Genomic DNA, 18,286 nt, shown 5'->3' with positions numbered 1-18,286 from the left:
TGTCTCTCTCTACCGCTGGGTAAGAGGGCCGTGGGTAGGTAGATGCGTTGCAGTTTGACTCCAGGGGGATATTTGCGGAGAAGCTGGATGGGGAGGTAGGTGGATTTGTGGAAATGAAAAAGAGTAGATGGGCAGGGTTTGCTAAATGTTCTTGAGCGGTTTACTTACCCCGTTGTCATCCTCCCCAGATGTGCGGGAAGAGAGTGCTATGATTCGGAGAGGAATAGCCAATATGATGGAGACGAGAAGCACAACCAGCAGCAGTTTGCGCCACGTAGGTAGCTGCCCTCTGACTCGTCGAGCCCGCTGCTGTCGTAATGGTGGTGGCAGCAGTCGGAGTAGCGACGCGAAGCCATATCCTCTCCTCACTTCATAGTGACGCGGCGGCTGGCTCATGCTCGCAGGACACGCTGTTGCGCCAAGCAGCCTCTCGTTCTCGGCTTCTGCCGCACCCATCGCGGATGTGAATGTGTTGTAGCTCCTAGATTGGGTGCGCTCCTGGCTAGTGGTGTGACCGAGCAAGACGGGGGTTGTGGGAGAGGGTGAGTAGGCAGGCGGCGCGTCGGAATATACGGAGGGGGTGCGGCGCGGCGTAAGATAGCTTCGCAAGGGTACGCCCCATGATGACGACGACTGAGTGTGCGTGTGCGAAAACGTTGGACCGTGCTGTGATTCACGTGGGAGGGTAGAAATAGCGGCCTGCTCTGACTGGATTCGTTCTCGAGGATGGTTTGATCTGGGGGGCCGGCCGTCACTGTCGCGGTAGCCCTCCCCAGCTCTAAGTTGAGTATTTGATAGTAGCGACGGTGGCGATGATGAAGCCCCTCCCCCCTCTGTCTCACGAGCTTTCGGTTCACTGCCCGACTGATCTATCGGGCGCAAAGTAGGATCGCGGACTAAGACGTTTGGCACGAGCGGCACGGCATTCGAAGACCTGAAATAACCGTCCGTGGGCGATAGCTGCTCTGTAAAGCTCTCGCTGTCCGAGTAGTCTCCCGCCGCGGACGAACTATCGGGGTACGGCATTGTATATGGGAACGATTAAATCGTGGATAGCAAGACGACCAAGGCCAAGTAGTATTATCGCGGCGCGTCTTACGATAACGGCAAAAAATAGGAATAGGTAATCAGGTAAGCATGTAAGTACGTAGGTATTTACTAGGAGACGCCGGTAGTACACAAGCCCATAAATGGCAATCTAAGCCGGGAACTGGCATTGGAGAGCAAAGCTGCTCATATTCGCTAATCGCAAGATGAGTCTATCACGAACGAACGAGCGGTAGGAAGCGCTGCGGCGCGTGGTGGTTTAGCCCGCCCAGATATGGCCCAGACACAGCGCGATCATTGCCGGATCGGATGGTAAGCGGCATCCTCCCCCCTCGTTCATCCCAGTATGACTCCGATCGGGCTGCCTTGCCGAGCCGTCCTAGCCCTATTCCAGCTACGAAGGCTGCGTAAGCTCTGCCACCCTGGCGCGTACACACACTTCGTCATCGAGTAGCACCTCTAGCGAGGGCAGGCTATAGGCTTGAGCAGACGACCGAGCGGCGAGGCGATCCTCGAGGTCACCTCCATTGCCAGACGGCGTCGAGACAAGCAGGCAGCCAGCCGGCATACCCAGCAAGAAACCCGTACCGGGTAGCGAAAAGGGAAGCTCGATAGACGAGCTGCTGGTGGCGTCGGCGCCCCATTGGCTCATACCACCACACAACCAGCTCTATCTCAGGTAGCTAAGCCGGATGTATATAGTCTACCCTGCCCATGCATGCCACTATCGCCATCTATGGCCTCCCTTGTGCATATTCTCCGTACACAGATGCGTATACAGTGTACGTATGCCTACATGCAGAATGTCTATCTTTCTGCATCATGTACGTATGTATGTACGTGTGTATGTACGTATGTAAGTCTGCCCTCCTCCCACCTGGTGCCCCCCGAAGTCCTACACATTCTCCCCGCTCCTCTCTCCCTCTCTCTCTCTTACGTTCTGGTGGTACGTCAGCCACCGGCTCATCCAGGCCGCCTTTGGTCCATATACATACGCCCACGCATTCCTCACGCAAATCGATGGAGCCGGATTGCGAGTTCGAGTATCACCACCTCACCGCCGAAGCCGACGAGCCTGATTGGCCGGGAGTGCGATCCGAAAGGAGGGGTCCTCTCCCCGACAGCGTGGCCGACAGCAACGGTGAAGTATAGTACTTCTTCCTTCTCTCTCTCCCTCCCCCCCCCCCCGCGGCCGATGCGTGACGAATCCTCGGCAGGACATACAGCGATCTTCGGCGTGGTGACGACGTCGTCTACCGCATGTCCACATACGCAGCCCGTGCTCTGCCCAGGACCCCCATACCTACCTGTCAGCCAAGTAAGGGGTCGCGATGGCGTATATGTTGTCTGGTATGGCCTGGGTACCCCAGATCGCAGGCATAGGCGTAGGCGAGTGTGTGGCCGAGCACAACGAAGACTGCCACGATCAAGTTGCGTCCCGCTGCCGAGAGCCGCGCATGAGCCAATCGCTGTCGCCTGGATAGACGGCCTACATACTCCTACGGATGACCGACGCCCAGCATTAGGTATACCTAGCGTATAGTACCATGGCGTCGGGTTCGGACAGGTGGCGAGTCATTCGCGGATCCTCGCCATGCTAGGCACTAGGCAAGTAGGTAGATCCCAGTACGGAATCTAACACAGGGTCGATGACGGATGTGAATTAGTGATGGCCGGCTAGCCATCTCTGCGCTCGTAGTGTAAGCCTCTATGCTAAGATATATTTGCAAGTAGTGGTGTTTCCATTCGCAGAGAGTGTAGGTATGTATTAACTATGTATCCTCCTATCAGTGCATGCAGGCGAGAGGCTCTGCAAAAGCCTAACAAGATATGATACGATGATTACGACGATGGGCTTGCGCAAGATACACTCTTTTTGCAGATAAAACCCGGTTTACTACGTAGTGCGAGGCGAATCTATCGCAGTTATTCGTCGTATCTCGCATGCCCCTTGAGGCTGCTTTATCCGAGTCCTAGCCGTACAAGCAGCTGCAGACCCCCAACGCAGCCTCTAAGCTGATCGATCGCTCGGTCGGCATCGTAAGCACATCCCATCCACTACCCTTCGGACGTACGCCGTTGTCGTTAAGGCGTACCGGTGTGGACACGGCGGTCCTACCCTTGGCAGAGCCCCGAAGCTAGGGCTGAGGCATCGGTGGCGTGGATTCAGCCTCCCGCCGAGCTCCCGATTCGACGAGGACAGGACATCTAGCTCGTCAATCTAGCTCGCCAAAGCGGCGCACGATGTGCCAGGCCGCGAGCAATGTGCTGTAACGTGGGCAACCCTGCTTGTCTTCCACTTCTGGCCTCTGTCGGCGGTCTAACGGCCGTAGATAAAGACGGCAGAGACGTCGCTTGCGGTGGATCGGAGACATATATGGCGCGCAACTAACAGCCGAGTCCGGGGAAGTACGGATGAGGCAGGTCAGGATACTCGAGGTCCATCATTTTCTTCCTGTTACGGCCTAAAGGGGCGCGAGCGCTGCAAGGTGTGGAATCAAGGTGCAGTTAGGCTGCCTCTTGCTGCGGAGAACCACACCTACCTTGTCCGCGACTCAGTCGTATCCCCCCTCCTCTTCTGCTAAAGGACTCGGAGTGAGTTCCCGGCGACAACATATTGCTCGCGGCCAGAGCCATGAAATTTGCTCATAGACCACGGTGCTTACTGACAATAGGGTGGTTGCCACGAGCACAAATCACGAATAGGGGGTAACGCTAGGGTCACGGTCAAAGGGGGGGGGGGAGGATGTTTAGACACGTCGTTCGTCCATTCTTCCAAACCCCAATCTGAAGCCGGCCGGTTAGTGGTATTTCCATAAGCCGTGACATACTTTCAGCATTCGATGACTCGAGAGAGAGTGAGGGGAGGGGGGATATGAAGAAAGCCCGGCGTGATGTCTAGAAGCGATGGTACCTTGCTATCAAGAGTAAGCATATTAAGCTACGTCTTGGCTCTAGCACTCGACGCAGATGGGGAGCCGTTGTTGAAGTAGAGTAGGTAGGCTCCGGACGAGCTGGAAGCCTAGACGGGCAACTCCAACAACTGCTTCGCCACCAAGGCCGTCCTCTCTCTCTCTCTACCTTCGAGGGAGAAAGCCGGTGCCCTCCGTGCCGAGAGAACGACGATGCTCTAGACCCTCTCCCCTTGCCCGCCCTCGAATATCGCCGGTGTACGTGCCTAGGGTATATGGCTTTATGCGCGCGGGCTTGGACACCGATGTCGATTCGCCGGTAACAGCCCTCGTTTCGTGCGTTGTGACTGCGGTAGCGAGGGTGAGCATTTAGGCGTCGGCTGGGAGCGCGGGCGCGTAGGCCTGCGCACTGTACCACCCTACAAGATTAAGAGGGGAAAGGGGGACAGGAGGAGGGGCGTAGATATCGCCATTCGCTCCCTGAAAGAGGAAAGAAAGCCAAGAGAACGGGAAAACGGACAAAGAAGAAAAGGGGGAGGAAGGTGTCGAGTGACCTCTGTGATCGTATCCCAGTTCCGTCACTGGTGTTGAAAGGGAACAAGTAGATATGAGCCGTAGGAGAGAGACTCGTGTGTGCTTAGCCCGATTCTTGAAGCTGTAGGCGAGCATTCATCTCCTTGCTCCTCGAGCCGCCAACCCCTCTGGTGATGGTGATGGCGCGGCGTGTGCGTGTGTGTGTAGCCGGGAACTACCTTACAGGAGACGATACATGCGCCCCCTACCCAATATCGATAGTGGCACGGACCCCGTATAGTGTCTAGATGAGTTTCTTTTCCCACTTTCGCCGGCCAACGTGCCAGACGCGGTTCGCGTCGCTCAGACACGCTGCTTTTAGCAAGCCCCCAAGGCCTCAATAATCTATCCCTTGCCTCCCCTTCCCTTCCCGGCTGAGAGTAAAGCAAATAGGCACTGTCCGTGTGCCACAATCCGGCGTCGTGTCCCGTCTGCTGCCCCTCCTGTAGCTTCCCATTCCCGTAGCATCTATCCCCACATGCTGCGTCGTCGCGTAAAGAGAAGAGAGGGGGGGAGGGATAGATGCTCCAACTTGGCGGTTGGGTAACTCCCTTTCCCACCCCTCGTCCGCTCTCCATATTTTCCCTCTGTGGCGATATAACGTGCGTAGCGACTCTAGGGGGATGAGTCGGCGTGGGAGGGGGGACGAGGCGTGGGTTCATTGGGCCTAGGGGGTTTTGCGTCTTGCCGGCCGTCCTCCTGCCCGTCCCCATTCCTGTCGCACTATCGCCCCGATGTAGGATCACAAGGCGGTGGTAGTTGCGGTCAGTCGCAGTAGTTGTTGTAGGTAGTGGCTACAGTCGTAGTAGCCGTAGCACCGGCACTAACAGCGATGGCGATCTCACGGGAGTCGTTCGACTGGCATCACTAGCAGATGTAACTGCAACTTACTACGGGCAAAACGACGAGCAAGTTTTTTTTAATCTTCAAATTGCGTTCCGAGTAGATCAGACGGCGCACCGCGTCCTGCCTCCCCGCAGTTATCTATGCGCCGCCGAGCTGGAGGAGCTAATATGCGTTGGAAGTGCTTACGACGGGGACGCTTATGCGTGTATTTGGAATCGCGCTACCAGCCTGGTTCTCAACGACCGAGATATATCGACACATCTGTGCAAGGCAAAAAAGAAGAAGCACAGCAATCCGTTAGTGTTGGACCCTACGTGACTCGAGATGCTGTGCTCCCGCTCCTGCTCCTGCTACGGCGAATACATACTCGACATAGTCGACCCTCTCCTTCTGATGTATCGAATCCGAGCGAGTAATAGAGTAGCTAGCGTCAGTGGCCCGTACAGCTCGCCCGATCAGATATGCTAGCACTAAGCCCCTGATCCCCCACAGGCGACGGCACCTCAACAGACTCGGGCGCAATTTAATATCACGGAGAGACGGCAACGTCGATATAACATCACCAATGGGGTTACGGCACAGTATCCTCATAGTAAGCACCTAGGCTCTAGCAGTTTAGACATAATATTGCACAGCCATCCCGCTCGTGACACGGCACCCGTTCCTTTCGCAGGGAGCGGATCGCCGTTAATAGGTAGATCGCGAGGCTTATTTATCACTTGAGAAGCCGCCCAGGCTCGGTATCGACATACGCATGTGCGTGTACGGCATGCGCGTGCTACCACCTCCCCAGTAGGCATTCCCATATGACTTATCCGAGGCGCTGGGACGGATGACGGCAGCGCCCGCCAAGCTCTTGAAATATTATACGTACGTGTCGACGTCCGCACGAGGAGAAAAAAACCTCCATTCGGTCATTCTAGTATCGCCATTCGTGCCGTCTGAAGCAGAAGGAGGACCCAGGGCCAAGAGTCAATATATGCCACGTAGTTGGAGACGGTTTCCACGTATATTGATTATGAGTTTCTATCGCCCAATGTCGGCCATCCTGATAACGGGACATGACGGCTCTGGTATGGGGTTTTCTCGGACTTTCACCGAGTCAGGCAACGCACGAGGTACATGGGTCTATATTACTCTTCGTCGGATCTTGTCCGTGCCGACTGCACAGGGAGAAAGACGTAGCTGACTCACACCATGCCTACGTTCGGAGCCGGACTGAGATGGGCATGCCGTGGGGCGGGGGGCATACGGGGGCTGTTTGGCCTCGAAGCGGCGGTACGTCTTCAGGCGTGCCCGAGGAGGCCTCTATAAGGCAACTATATTCGAGGCGATGCTGGGCTTTACTGTCGCCGGAATGAATACATCGATATACCAACCCGAGGCCGAGGGGACAGCTAGCCACACAAGCAGCCGGGCAACCCTCTGCCCTCATCCTATTTCGTTCCGTGAGAGGTTTATGTTCCTCAGATCGTTCGACTTCGGCGTTCGTCATCTGACTTGCCTTTCCGGAGTTTATCGCCGCCTCTTTCTTAAAAAATGCCGCGGGGTTTGAGGCTCTGAGAAGGCCCCGGTCTAACATCGAACCACGATTGCTATTACGGACGCCCACCGACTACACATCCAATCGGAATCTATACTAGGTAGTAGATCTGATCTGAATTTTAAAGTTGCACCAACGAGCGCATCGATGGAGGCAACCGGCGAGGCAGAGCGAGCCAGAACACGAAGACTTTCGAGTCTGGTCTGGCCTTGGTCTTGCCCTATTAGGCAGCTACGAAGGCCCTCGTTTATGCTGGCCACGGGGAGATGGTGCCGGATCTTCGTGAGGAGGCTCCGCCAAGCACCGGAATATCTTTCGTATATCCGCATCGGTAAGGACCGCCTCAGAGTGCGGCGTACGCTTGTCGTTCATCGGCTTGGCAGCCCGCCGACGAACGCTTGCTGTGCGGGCTGTCTTGTCCAAGCCAAGGCCGTGATGGGAAGCAAGGAGCAATGTCCGGCCCTCGGGCACTAGGTCCAATGGCGACGTCGCCTCTAGGAAGATTCTATGCCGTGCCCGCAACAAAGCCGGGATGCGTCGACGCATGCTGCCATATCTGTAAAATGTCTAGTAAAGCCACCACGGATATGAGGGGGGTGGCTACGTCGGAGAGACGCCAAGGACACCATCGAGCGGCTAAATTGGCCAACCCCCCCCCCCCCCCCCCTCCCCCCCTTCCCCCCCAAGGTCTGATACTTTTCCCTGGTAAATCATGAAGCGCAGTTCGACCCTTAGAGTACCGATCTTAGGGGGAATTCGTGTCAAGGAGCTGCTACGCCGTTGAGGTTACATCGAGAAGGTGATATCCGTCTGGCACAGGGGTTGAACGGATCTCTCAAGGCGGTTGGCCGCAGGGCGTGTAACGTTGAGTATGCAGCTGGCTGTTTTCGAGCTGCCTTCCCGTCATTCGAGATCCCCGGGACCGACCAGGCATCGACCATTGAAATGCCGTCGACAGATTAGAACGGCCGATTCCCGCATGCCGGATTGGAAGGTTGTCCTCGTCACGTGGAGAGGACAAAGGCAATGAATGCTTGGGTGCCCATACCCTCGAAATGCGACGTTACCAGTAGGGCTAGAATGAATCGTTGTTGTCACCGATCCCAGCCATTAGGCGGCGGCGGCGGCGTCTCGCGCAGCGTATAGCGTATAAGGCACGGAGTAGGTAGGTAGCGTAATTTTTTCTTTCTTTCCTTCCTTCTCCGTTGCTGCGATCTGACTGGATACCGGGGACTCAGATGTGTCAATAGTAGCACCGAGACGAGAAGGATTTTTTTTTTCCGTTTCCGACACCAACTTGCTGGGACACGGGCGAAGCCGTGACTGTCCGCGCAAGGGGCTCAGGCACAGTTACATAGGAGGACGCTCGACGGTCTTGGACCTTCTTCCCTGAGTGATTCCTTATTGACGGCCGCGGTGGGCGACACACCCGGCTAACCAGGTCGCGAGGGTAGAGGGCTGAAGCATCCAAGTAGCAAGGAACATTGTATGATAGGCTGTCCGGTTTCGCTCAGCTCCTGGTCGCACGCCGACCGTAGAGCGAGGCTTCCACTCGCCTTCCCAATATCGCTAGAACGGGATTGTTGGTAAGCGCCGGATCCTCGAGCCAACTGAAAGGATGCTAAGGAGGAGCGCGAGCGTTCTACTTGCCCGATTGGTTCATCTGCTGGCTGGCTGGCTGGCTGGCTGGCTGGCTGGCTGGCTGGGCGTTGCTATTACTCTTTGTACTATGCTGCGCCCGCAACTACGCGTGTCTGGATAGGCGTTCCCGGGATGAGGGCGGGCCGGGTGTCGGTCATCGCTCGATATTCGGACTTGTCTGATTGCTGGTCACTCGTCGGTGACAGAATCGTGATGGTGAGCTGATGTATGCGGGTGGAATGATTGAGCACGGGGTGTAGAGATCGCCTCGACTGTCCTTATCGGGGTCCGGCAAGGCCGTCCGGGATTCGGGCCAAGATTGGTTAGGCAGGGGAGACTAATGCGACTAGCTAACGAACCGCAGCCCACTTGCCGTATGCAGAAAGGTTCTAGAAACGCCACGGAAGCGTTCTCGAACCCTTCTAGAAGAAGAAGAGGAAGAAGAAGAAAACAAAAGAAAACAAACGTACCTACCGGCTAAATACCGACCTGACTACCTGCCTAGGTAGGTACATGCGGTAACCGCCTGGAGTACCTGCCTCCTAGGTGAGGTACATAGTAGAGGCATGTGCTCCCATCTTCTTCATCGCCTTAGAGCGCACGCACGCACAAACGATATGCCGCTGCTGCGACGAGACGGATCGTAGCCGTCCATTCTAGGATGGGCGGGACGGACCAAGGCGGGGGGGGGCTACCAAGATAATAGGCACTACGTAATCCCTATCCTGCGCAGATGGAGAGAGCCCTCCCTACGCATGAATGTATCTATGTCGGCATGTACCTGTGATGTAGGTACCTGTTAGTAGAGGTACGCTCACCTGTACGTGTTGTAGTTGTTCTGGCATTACAAGGTGGCCGGCGCCAGCCATCGCTGCTACTACGGGATGGAACCATTTCAGATTCGAATCGCGCTCTCGCCACCTCCTGTTGCTTGGGGCATAGCACCCGGTCGTTTCTCCTTCACACGTCCCTGGTTTAGGGGGTAAGCAGCATGCCGGGCCTCCTAACTCGGAGCTGCTGCGTCACGCTGGCGGCCGTCATTTTCGACATTCACTCCTGGTGACGCTAGTCGCGATGGCGTCATGAGAGATTATTATTCTTGCATTTCTTGTGACCGCAAGGTATTTCTTTTTCGTCGTCGTCGTCACCGAATCGTTGCCGGAGGCATCGGTCCTGTGGTAAGATTCTCCTTGTGGGAGGCCCCTCTTCCCCCCCCCCGCCCCCTTTCCCTAGGGCAGCGGTTGCGGTTGCGGTCGGCATTATCGCACCTCCCAAGGTCCTAGACAATTGTCCTCCCCGCTGACCGGTACCGCCGGGTAAGCCAACTGGATGGATGTTGCCTTCTCCCAAAGGTGAAAATTCAAACGGCGGGGGGTTGGAGGGGAAAGCGAGGGATAGGGAATTGCGGTGAGCGCGAGGGTACCTAATGTTAGTTCGACTGGTCGAGAAGACGGTAAAGGGACCTGCTAAGACGGGCGGGCGCAAGGGGATATCGGGTTCAGCCCCTAGCCGTGCCAGGCCCCAGATGTGTCAGTGCTCTCTTCCGCCGCAGGGCGAGGCCGTATGTATAGTACGCGTACGTATGCGGTCTCGTCGTCGAACGGGAGGCAGCAGACGGGCGCGAATCTGATATGTGACGTCTTTGATCATCGCCGTACCCCTCAGGCGAGGCTGTCCGCTCGCTGCGATCATCAAGTTGGGGCGGCGCGGCCAAATCCAGCAATGCTGACAACGGCTTCCGTGGCGTCTAGTCCAATGACAGGTGTCTAGCCTTGCTGGAAAGGGCAGCATAAGCAGCTGATCCCACGTCTTCGTGTCTCTTTACGTCGATATCCCTGCCGGTTACGAGAACGGAGCCGTCTAGAAACTGCGATTTTTTTTTCTTGCTCGTCCTGCAGGGCTGATCTTGACTCCATCCATACTATCCACGCTTCTCTAGTAGCGGATGGGTGTGTGAGACGACAGGTTTGGGGCGCGCTTATGTCCAATGATGCAAGCTGGCGTCCCCTAGTTCCGGCGCACGATGGGGAGGGGGTTCGAGGTGGTCGACGGACGAGAGCGAAACACTAATGCTACGCTGTGTGGCCTCCAACTGCCGGAGTCTCTCACCCCGCCGGCGAAAACGATCTACATGCCACCGAGGGTTACTACTTGCGCGGCTTGCGCGTCTGCTGGTGATACGATACGATGCGATGATGCCCTTATGATGATTCAGCTCCGAGAACGAGGGAAAGGGGGGCGGGGGGGGGGTAGAGATGGGTACGCGACTCTCACCTCGCGATTGTGGTCTGCGCTCGATCGAGCGTTCCCCCCCCCTCCTACCCTCTACCCATGCGTCGCAATATAGTAGCATACATGGGTAGCGTCTGCCGAAGAAGCTTGGCCCCAACGGTCGCGTGCGTGTAATTACGGTGGTGAGGGGCGATGAAACTGTAATTATCCTGGATAATATCGACAGAGCCAGTCACGATGCGAAACAATCACGATAGACAGGAGCGAGCGCGGAAGGGTTGGGGGAAAGAGAGGGAAAATGACGAGAGATATGACAGAATTGACAGATAGGCGGGTGGGCGGCGACACGAGTTGACGGGGTCTGGCTGGCGATGGATGGATGGACGGATGGATGGATGGATGGCCGACTACAGAGGCGAGCCACCCAGCCTGTCCCTCAGGGTATCGTTGAGCGCTCCGCGAAGGGGGTAGGTCGCGAGAATTGGCGGCTTGAAACTGTTCAACGTCCCCGAGGAAAGTTTCTCCTATCGTGGCGGTCGAGCGCATTTCTTTTTTTTTTTCGTGTGACGGACGAGTCTGCATGTCGCACGGGAGGATATATATCTGCAGTGCGATAGCAGGCCTCGAGATGTATGGTATGTAGGTATGTGTATATGGGTGTGTGTAATGTGTATGTATGTGTGTATGTGCGCATGTAGGCGGGCGTGCGTGCGTGTTGTGCGTGCTGTGCGTGCTGTGCGTGTATGCGTGTCTCTTAGCCTATGTACGTACATGTATAACCTACGCCCGCGGCCGTCGTCGTCGTCACCGTCGTCGAAAGGATGCAGGTCGAGGGGCGCCGACGGGTGCGAAGCGTGCTTCCGCACGTCTGCACAGAAGCTTCAAGATCGAGGAGGCACACATAAAATACATATAATACGAGTCGAGGCCGGCACGAGGAGGTTGCTGGGGCCTGATGCCATCGCCGTGTCTGTTTCATGCCTTCGGTGTTCAGGGTTGGTGGGAGGGTGTCAGCGATGAGACCTTGAACTGACCGAGTCGACGACCAGCACGGATCGGCAGAGACGGAAATATTTCCAGACTCTCTCTCTCTCGCTGTGTATCTCTCTCTCTCTCTAGAGTAAAACGTACGAGAAGGCGACTCGGTTTATTAATAATGGGATGCATTAGTGCCGGCCTGCCTACCTCCTCTCCCTCTCGCCCTCTGCGCTTCTGGGGTTTCCCTCCCCGTCTCCTCTTCCCATGCTGCTCTTCCCGCATGTACCTCGCGTGTCGTGGTGCAAAGCACCTACCTAATACATACACAATGTTAACGTATCGCCCGGGGACCGACGCATCCGCATCCCTCGACCGCCCGTTCCGTACCCAAGCCAGGTACCTGTGCAGGTTGCCTGGGTGTACTTCGGGGGTACTGGAGGTACCTACCGTGCTTGCGTCCATGCCTGAGCCGCCAGACGTTACGCACACGCACAAATGCCGTGTCCCGTAGGTGCGAGACACACACTCTCTTGTCGATGTGTCTGCGAAGGGAGTTAGGTAATGTCCGGTCTCCATCGCCTCCACGCCTATCTTCTTCTATCGTCTTCGTCGCCCGGACGTGGCGACGCGGCCGGAGTCGTGGACGGACGGACGTGCACATTCGGCGTGTGCCACCAGCAGCTGGCAGGGCATACATGTATGGTAGGTACCTGATATGATACCTGCGCTCATACTCGTAGGTAACCTATGGTATGCCTGCCGCGGGACCAGGGTACATAGGACGGACACCACGACACCACGGCACCATGACACCATGACACCATGAAACTTCGGCGGTACCTTCGAACGCGGCGGAAGCTGGGTGGCAACGTACCGCCTGGCTCTGCCGGCCTTTGTTCCTTCGCCAAAACGTCGTAAGGTTTCTTCGTCATTGGACGTTCGTGGTCCTGGTGGTGGACCGCCCTCTCTCCACCGCGCAGAGCCGGCTCTGGCCGCTGATTGGCGTGGTTTTCTGTGTCAGGTGCTTCTAGCATTCTTCCATCATCCCTCGCCGCTTTACGCTATACGGCTAAATTGGCAGGGGCCCCGACGGACTATTCCGCATGGGTACGACCTTCTCGGGTGGCGTCGGCGCCGCCCGTGTGATTGGGCACTGCCCGCATTCTGCCTCTTCTAGCGCCTTTCTAGCGTTGTGCCACCCTCGCCTCCCCTCCCCTGTCCGCCCTCGAGCAGGTATCCCGAGTCGCTGCAAAGTTGGCCGGTAGGGAGGTTACCTGGTGATCGCTGTACGTGTATTAATATGCGTGCACATAAGATATACCTGCCTGGTATGTATACATTGTACCTGTGTACCTATGCATGTACCCACCCTGGGTACTTGGGTAGGGAGGTACGCAGTGGATGCGCAAGTCGGTAAGGGCTGCTGCATACGTGTAATAACATGTACCTACTTGCGCTCCCGAGTTGGTCTTTGTCCTGGCTGAAGCGACCGGGGCGACCAACAAGGACCTCGCCGGCCTCGAGAGAAGGCGTTCAGAGCCTAGCCTCGCGCAGTGTGGTCCGCGACAAAGCGGCGCGAGAATGGCACTAGGACGGCGAGCGACGTCGTAGGTAGGAGGTAGCTGGGTAGGTCTGTACGTGTAGCAGCACTCGCAGCCTTCCTGCCTTATCGACGTCCTTCACGTTGGGCTGTTGTAAGCAGGCTGGCTCCGCGCGTGCACACGCATACCCGTCTCACGATTGGCCTCTGCACCTCGCGGAAGACAACCCGTCGCAGGTGTCTCCTGGCAGGTATCTCCTGGCAGGTATTTGCATTGTCCAGGTACGTCGAACCGGGATGGACCAGGTTAGCAGGGTACATACAGCGCACATGTTGTATATGTAGGCACCGCAGCGAGCAAAACCGGGGCCAGAGGGCGATGGGGATTAGCGCCCAGCCAGCGGCCTCGCCCAGCCCGACACACGTTTCTCCCCCACCTTCTTCTTCTTCTTCTTCTTCTTCTCCTCTCTCTGCGCTCCCGCCGCTGCCCCTGGCCGTGGCAATGTGTCGGCGGGAGATAAAATTAACCATCGTCATCAGATATCCAGGGGAGGCCGTTGACAAAAAAAAGTTGGAACCGGTGGGTGCTCCCATCTCCTGCTCGGACGGTCATGCGCCCCCGTCTTGCCTCTCTCGCGTCGCCGTGCCCGTAGGGGTGTGCGCACACGCCGGGAAAAATCAAGAAGAAGCCAGCAGCGAGCTGGGAAACACCTGCATGAGCAAGAGGGCACGTGTTGGTGAGACGAACTGGTCCCCTCCTCGTCGCGGTGCCGCTACCCAGGTACCTCCTTATCTCCTCCTACCTTTCCGCGCTTCCTAGAGAGACCGCGAGTCGTGCCGGCGACGTAGCATAGCAAGGTATCTGAGGTAGGACTGGGTTACGTAACCGGTCCGGAGGATGGATGTTACGGGTATGTGCTGCCTTGTTTAGGTGAGGAAGTACTACCTCGTGGTCGTGGTCGTGGTCGTGGTCGTTGTCGTCGTGGGAGAGAGACGGCGACGGGCGTGGTGCGCGGAGGCGCCTCGCATACCGCCTCCCCTCCAGCCCTACCCTACCTCCTCCTCGGCCGGTAGCGTCGAGCGTTATTGTGGGAAGTTTGAAGTTCCCCGTGGCGCGACCTTGGGAGAGGGTGATAAATGTCGGAGGGCAAGGAGAGGAGGAGGAGGCCAGGAGGTCTACAGGGTACCTAGGGTACCTACCTGTTGCAGGCCTGGAATGCGAGGTACCGAAGGAGGTACCGCCGAGTGTACCTGGGTAGGTACCCACCTTAGGTACCTACACGCTAGGCGGGTAGGCAAGTTAGGTAGGCCGGCACGGTACGAGGTACCCTCTGCAGGTAGCCAGGTACCTGGCGGGGGGCGGACGAGGCATGTACCGTATGGGTGTCCATGGGTTCCGTACGCGGAAAGGGGGTACCCATCCGAGCCCCCAGTCATTCGCCATATGCGAAGTACCTTGATCATCCCAGGGGTGGGTACCTGTACTTGTCGCCCTTTTCCCTTTAATCTTCCAATGTCAAGAACTCGCCCGCCCGCTTCTCCCGACTAATTCTATTCTACATACCTCTTCTGGTTATTCCATTCCGCTTCGTCCATCCTTCGCCGCAGTACCTTCTTCCCACCTCCTCCTCCTCCTCCTCCTCTCGCCTCCCTCTCCTTCTCCGTAAAACCTGGCAACAAGAAACCCTCCGCTCTTCCTCGTCGGCTAAGCCAACAACGTCTACTAATTCTCTTTCTCTCGTTCTTCCGCTGCTCTCGGATTCCCGCCAGCCTCGCCTTATTTACACGACGACACCGCTGGAAACCCGGCAGGTCTGCCCGAACCCTCGTCGCCGACGTTTCGACTGCGTGGCTTGCATGCCGCCTACCGTCCCGCTGCCAACGCTGGTGTAGTGCTTCGGGATCGATCGCACCACCGCCTGCGTTTTCTTGGTCCTGGCCAGAGAGAAGATAGATCGACCAGTCTCTTCGTCGTCCTGTTGGTGCTCGATTCCGCGCGGCCCGCCGTCCCAGCACGCTGCAGAAACAGGGTCCTTCGCCACTGTCGGATCGTTGCACCGTTTGGCCCTAGAAGACTGCTAGAAGCCCAAACCCCCCCATCCTGCTCGATCTGCAAATCAGGTCCCTGTCGACGTATCACGACTTGGCCGGAAGGCAAATTCCCTGTCGCCTACAGCGCCCGCTGCTGACTTGGGAAAGCCTCTTGTGCGACCTTTGTGCAGATCCCCTCGCGAGTCTGGAACTAACTAGCTTACCACCGCACCCGCGGTACTCAACCTGCCCGCGCTCTCTCGTGAAATCCAATTTCGGCTGCGTGGGACGACCGGTCAACCTAGTAGTCTAGCTCGACACTTGCCTTGTTCCTCCTCACAGGGTCGTTTTCTTATTTCTTCTCTCTGGACTCATCCGCACAGGATATCTCTTGAGCCAGCGTCGGACCACCCGCTCGTCTCTCTATCGGCTCTATAGCAGCCGTCGCTGGACCGTCTTTGCCCGATTGTTTGTCTTGGGCAGGACAACGCGATATCTGACCAGCCGGCCTACTGATATCGGGTGTTTGAAAGGTCACTTGATATCTCCTGCTCCTACCCGCGCCGTACTGGGCCGTGAGCGCGCTGATAGGTCGAAGGGGGCTACCCGCAGATGATGAAAGCTGTCTAAAGACAACGTAGAGACGGCTCTTTGCGTATCTGCGCGGTCTGGGTGCGAAACAAATTTGTCAAACAAACACGGCCGAGAAGCTCTCCCCCCTCCCCCTGTTGCATGGCGTTGGAACTCATCCTGTGTTGAATCCCCCCTTTCCTCCCCTCCCAGAGCCTCTGTTTGCTCCGTGCCGCACAGTCAGGCGGATTATCCGAACCCCCTCCTCGCGGCTCGAGAGGAAGAATGGGAATATCTAGACTACGAGGAAGCTCGCCAGTCTACTTGAACCCGTCTCCTAGAGAGCTGTCACCACCGTCGTCGATCTTGGGGGATTGGGACCAAGCAACTGCAATGGACACGTCACGCCCAACAAGCCTAGCAGCCATACCGCGGACTAGTTCGCCCTTCGCGAACCCACCGACCCTGTCAGAGATCCTCGCCAACACGGCGCCACCGCCCTGGACGCTCAGCTCCTTCATGGCCTTTCTGTCGCAGAACCACTGCTTGGAAACGCTGGAGTTCATCCTGGATGCCGAGCGGTATGGGGCGACGTATTATCAGATCGCACACGGACGATTGTCCGACGGCCCCGAGCATATATGCTCGCTATGGCGCAAGGTCATCGATGCCTATATTATGCCGTGCGCGCCCCGGGAGGTCAATCTTCCCGCTCACGTACGCGACCGCCTACTTCAACTTTCCTGCTGCAAATCCAACCCGCCCCACCCTTCTGAGCTCGACGAGGCTATTCAGATTGTTCGAGAGTTGATCAACGATTCTATTCTTGTGCCGTTTCTCGAGTCCGTCGTCCCCGCCACGATCAGCTCCCAGGAAGAAGCCCTAGACCTGAGGCAAGGACGCTCGCGGCTACGGACTCCTCGAGATCCTATTACTAGCGACGAAGCGAGTCAGTCCCCGAGAGCCCCCTATCTCCCGCTCTTCATGATGGGCCGCGGAAGTGGGACCAGCCACTATTCAACTTCCGCTTCGATGGAAATGGTAGACGGCGACCTGATTACCGATGACAGCAGCAGCCCAAACTCTACCTCCGGGGCCGAGCCCATGACGCCACCCACTACGCCGCCGATGTCGGACTTCTCGTATCACACCTCCCCTAACGCCTTACAGAAAGCAGTCTCCGGCAATAGTTGGAAGAAGATGGGAGCCAAGTTGGGACTAACTAGGAAGAACAAGTCTTCCCGTCGAACCGGCTCGACGCCGATGCAGTCGGAACCTAGCCCGCGCTCCACCGCCGGACAAGCCAGCTATCCTCCTCCCTTATGAGGGTTACAGGTCACACCATCACTGGACGTCTCCACGACTACGGACAACGGCAACTCGGTGCAGAAGCACCAGACCGTTGCCCTGGTCAAGATGTCTTGGGAGGATCCACACCCCGGCGAGCGGTTAATGATCCCGCTCGCGGTGTCTGCTGGATTGCACATCTATCCCTCGACCATCAATGGAGACCTCCCGGGTGGCGTGACCGCAAAAGCGCGTGGCGCACGCCGGGACGGCAGTCCCTGCATAAACCAGCGAGGCATTCGCGGTCGTCATCGCAACGCCATACCGAAGCCTCTGAAGATACCGGACGAGGTCCCCGAAGAATTAGAAGTGAGGAGCGCGCCGTCGATTTCGTCGCTGCTAACCGACATCACTCCAACACCGTCGAATCTACGTCTATCGGAGTCGCTCTCGCATCTCGAGTTCGAAACCGACCAGGAGAGCTGCGGCGAGACGGGGACTCTCTTCGGAGACGCAGACGCGGACGCCGATCCAGTTGAGGTGGCGACCTTGAGCCAGTCCAGCCTCAGCGACTTCTCGAATTATCTCGGCATATCACAGGGCGAAGATGACGACGACGCATCGGTCACCGTTGTGGATTCGGACGCTTTCACTCGAGCCAGCTCCGTCGACGACGTGTACGGCTGGGAAGCAGAGCTGAGCCGCAAGGTACATTGCCGGGTGACTAACAAAGGATCCCTGTGTTCGTGCCGCTGCCAATACCAGAAGACGGAGAGCGGCAAGCGAAACATTCTATATCGGGTTTTTTCTACCTCGGGGAGAAGACATCACTCCGGGTTTTAGGTGTCCCTTCGTCCTCGGCTCGGCTTAGACGGCGGGATCGGGGTCACTCGAGCTGGGAATTAATGAACCGGCCTCGCGAAGGCCGACGTTGAGAGAAGCGGACTACGGACTTCTCTGACGCGGTGGCTATTGTAATTTTGGGAAGCATTCCATCATCGGCGTTATCACCTGGACGGCCGGGCAACCGGGTCCTCGGGCGGCTAAACATCAAAATACATTGGGACGGATAATACGGACATAGAC

At 57.1% G+C, this 18,286-nt stretch overlaps 5 protein-coding genes across 5 annotated transcripts; 2 read left to right on the top strand and 3 right to left on the bottom strand.

Annotated features, from left to right (window-relative positions):
* Positions 1–37: 37 nt before the first annotated feature.
* GGS23DRAFT_484643 (uncharacterized protein) lies at positions 38–1,144 on the bottom strand. The gene has a single exon (XM_051514341.1). The coding sequence runs from the start codon at positions 1,024–1,026 to the stop codon at positions 142–144; it is 885 nt and encodes a 294-aa protein (XP_051372857.1). The 5' UTR covers positions 1,027–1,144; the 3' UTR covers positions 38–141.
* Positions 1,145–4,432: 3,288 nt separating this feature from the next.
* Positions 4,433–5,468, bottom strand: GGS23DRAFT_484610 (uncharacterized protein). The gene has a single exon (XM_051514340.1). The coding sequence runs from the start codon at positions 5,243–5,245 to the stop codon at positions 4,538–4,540; it is 708 nt and encodes a 235-aa protein (XP_051372856.1). The 5' UTR covers positions 5,246–5,468; the 3' UTR covers positions 4,433–4,537.
* Positions 5,469–11,462: 5,994 nt separating this feature from the next.
* GGS23DRAFT_484547 (uncharacterized protein) lies at positions 11,463–11,874 on the bottom strand. The gene has a single exon (XM_051514339.1). The coding sequence runs from the start codon at positions 11,771–11,773 to the stop codon at positions 11,549–11,551; it is 225 nt and encodes a 74-aa protein (XP_051372855.1). The 5' UTR covers positions 11,774–11,874; the 3' UTR covers positions 11,463–11,548.
* A 3,655-nt stretch (positions 11,875–15,529) lies between these two features.
* Positions 15,530–17,510, top strand: GGS23DRAFT_484538 (regulator of G protein signaling superfamily). The gene has a single exon (XM_051514338.1). The coding sequence runs from the start codon at positions 16,199–16,201 to the stop codon at positions 17,237–17,239; it is 1,041 nt and encodes a 346-aa protein (XP_051372854.1). The 5' UTR covers positions 15,530–16,198; the 3' UTR covers positions 17,240–17,510.
* GGS23DRAFT_595790 (uncharacterized protein) lies at positions 17,330–18,161 on the top strand (the record flags this gene model as incomplete). The annotated part of the gene is made up of 2 exons (XM_051518369.1): positions 17,330–17,908; positions 18,072–18,161. The coding sequence occupies 2 exons, from the start codon at positions 17,330–17,332 to the stop codon at positions 18,159–18,161; spliced, it is 669 nt and encodes a 222-aa protein (XP_051372853.1).
* Positions 18,162–18,286: the final 125 nt, after the last annotated feature.

This window comes from Durotheca rogersii, assembly GCF_024521655.1.
Source record: "Durotheca rogersii strain YMJ 92031201 chromosome Unknown GGS23scaffold_7, whole genome shotgun sequence".
Classification (NCBI taxonomy): domain Eukaryota; kingdom Fungi; phylum Ascomycota; class Sordariomycetes; order Xylariales; family Xylariaceae; genus Durotheca; species Durotheca rogersii.
This window is presented reverse-complemented; position numbering and strand designations above follow the sequence as displayed.